Source organism: Athene cunicularia (genome assembly GCF_003259725.1).
Source record: "Athene cunicularia isolate RWA chromosome 18 unlocalized genomic scaffold, athCun1 chr18_part1, whole genome shotgun sequence".
In the NCBI taxonomy this organism is placed as follows: domain Eukaryota; kingdom Metazoa; phylum Chordata; class Aves; order Strigiformes; family Strigidae; genus Athene; species Athene cunicularia.
The window spans coordinates 1,912,525-1,915,307 of NW_020799123.1; the positions used below are offsets into that span (position 1 = coordinate 1,912,525).

General features: G+C 48.7%; 1 protein-coding gene across 1 annotated transcript in view; it reads left to right on the forward strand.

The window, feature by feature from the left end:
* The first annotated feature begins 1,872 nt into the window (after positions 1-1,872).
* Positions 1,873-2,783, forward strand: part of NDEL1 (nudE neurodevelopment protein 1 like 1) — a 26,184-nt gene continuing 25,273 nt past the window's right edge. The window contains exon 1 of the mRNA XM_026861135.1: positions 1,873-1,972. Within this exon, the coding sequence (XP_026716936.1) occupies positions 1,904-1,972 (69 nt within the window). The 5' untranslated portion in view covers positions 1,873-1,903. The remainder of the gene's footprint in view (positions 1,973-2,783) is intronic.

Sequence of the window (2,783 nt, forward strand, 5' to 3'; positions counted from 1 at the left end):
TAAAACTCGGCGTTTTGGGCCCCGAGCTGCCGTGGGTGCTGGCGGTGCCGGGCTGTGGGCCCGAAGGAAGGAAACGCGTTTTCGTGTTACACCGTCGCGTCTCGCTTCCCCTCGTGACGGCTCATCGCGGGGACGGACGGCGGGAGCGGGTCGGGCTGTAGCAAGCCCGGGTCGGGGTGGCTGAAGCGAGGGGGAAGGCAGCCCAGGGGTGCGCTTCTGTGGCAAGGGTCAGCGCAAAATTGCAAAATTTGGGTGCGTTAAGGCAAAACTGCTCCACCGACGGAGCCCGGCCAGCTCCTGAGCTGCTCCGGCTGCCCTCCGGTCTGCAGGAGGGTGGCGAGCGAGGCGACTCGCCCCCAGGTCGCTCTCCCCGGGGCTGGAGCAGCCTCGCCTGGGCCGTGTGACAGCAGGGGACACTTGCTTCACGCGGTGGGTTGTGCTCCCTGTGCTGCCCCGGGGAGGGGGGAGCCAGGACGGCTGCGATGGTGACGAACTGCTTTTGACTTCGCTCCATCCTCAGAGCGGTTTCCAAACGCGAAGGGACTAAACCGTGTGTGTGTGTGCAGAAACATGCGGCAGAGTAAGTTCTGTGACTTGTCAGGCTGTCATCGGGGAGCACGGCTGCTCCCTTGACCGTCCCTGTGCCTCCTTTGTAGCTGGCTTTGTCCCAGAAGGTGTTTATTTTTCTGTCATCCATCCCCAGTCACTGTCAGGAAGCTGGATATATGATTTGCCTTCATTCTCATAAGATACTTGATAGATCAGATGCCTAGGGTGCGTCTCTGTCGAATATTTTTCAGTAATTCTGTGAGGATTTTTCTCTGAGGTTTTTATCACCTCCCTCTCAGCTTAGCGAGTCCTGCTGTATTTTCTGTAAACATGACCAAAGGAACAGTCCCTGCCTCGGACCCCCGGTTTGATGAGTCTGACCCGAATTGCTGCAGACACATCATAAAGCATGAACATGTCTGACGCAAGAGGAAATCTGTTACTAGAGTTAGAATTCAGTGAAGCGACTTCCCATTAACATCCCTCTCTCTCCCTTTCCCAGGGAGGAGGAGAGCAGTCCTCGCCCACCCGCAGCCCAGCTTTGTTGCTCTCGGCCAGTTTGCACTGGGAGCATTTGGTGACTCAGGGCTTCTCTCAGAAGCTATCTTGATTTGGTCACGAGTGCAGAGAGGTGGAGGGCACTTTTGAATGCCTATGGCATTTATTGCCCTGAGAGGTGGTTAAATATATGAAGTGCCAGTAGAAGAGTTCCTTGGATACTTAAGCAATTTTTTTTTTTTTTTTCCTTCCTCCAGAAACAGCTCCTGGACACTGCAGAGGGTAGGTGGCCTTGTGAAGGTCAGTGTTTTGTTAGAGATATTAGTAACTGTAAGAGAAAGAAGGTGTCCCAGGGCAGAAAAGTGACTAGGAGGCTTTTATATTTATTTATATTTAAATTTGATGTGTCAGCAGTGTGACTGCACAGGCACACTGGTTGATAGTGCCAGTTACCTGTGGTTGTAGGGGATATGGCAGGTGTGGGTAACTAGTGTGGGTTTTGGATTAATAGTGTTACATCTGCCCTGGAAGAGATCCTCTGTCTTCTTTCAGACCCAGACCTGTCTGGGCTGTGTATTTAAGTTACATACATGGAGGCAGAGCCCAGGCTTCTTTTGGTTCGCAGATGTGAAGATTGGATCCTTCATGTCACTGGGAGTTACAGAGGTGAGGGTATGTGTTCAAAGGCATAGTGATTTAATTCTCTTCCCCCCTCTTCGGGGTAAAGCCCTCTTTGTTTTTGTTTTTTCCTGACTCTTTAGAGGTTGCAGACATGTGAGATAATTCCTTATTTGGTGGAGAAGGAAAGAGAAGAGAAAGAAAAAGAAGAAAGTGAAGAGGAAACACAAGACTGCTGATGTCTGTGACCTTGGTTCCACAAGGAGTCTTGTCTCTGGAGACATGTCTGGGAGTAGAGTACCAAAAAGTATGGCAACAAAGTAACTATTTATTCCCTCAGTCTATTAAAGTTATTGTTGAGACATGGGGAAAGTCAGACTACAGAAAGGAACTGGTTTTATTTGCAGTCCTTCTTGACATTTGTGACACCACAAACACAATCAAGATAAACTATGAGGTGTGTTCAAGCAAGCTGTCTTTTCACTACTGTACTGCACTCATCCACGGGCAAAGCCAGACATACCCATCAAAGCATATTTTTCTTGATATGATTGTGTCCCTCGAGGGCTCTTCTGTTGATACAGCTCAGTAGCAGATTGTGCTGCTTCCCTCTGCTGATCAACGTAGAGTTTGGGGATTTATTTTTAACTCTCATCTTGTTAAGTGCTTACTGAAGACACCTAAGACCCTCTCTGTTGATGTCTGTGACTAGCTTTTGGGCAGTATTTTTCAAAATAATTTTTCTTTCTCTATCACTGGTAGAACTTCGGAGATTTAAAAGCAGCAGAATTCACTCCTCTTGGAAGAAACCTGTGCTAAATGCTTTTCCCTTTAAGTTTCTTGGCCACTTGTCATTCTGCAGTGTCCAGAAGCATCTTGGCTCTCTGGCCACTGCCTTGCCAGGGAATGTCGTCATCGGGATGGTATTAATTTCTGAGATAATAGGGAGGCCTAAGGGTCTGGTGTGCTGTCATTTGTCACAAGCTCTTTGCTGTGGGTATCATAAGTTCTCAGATAAATTCATTGCTTCTGGGCATGATGCTCTGTAACTTTTCAAGGTTTAAAGAGAAACCAGGCAACTGTGAGTTTGAGAAGGTGCAAGCTGGGTGGATAATCTT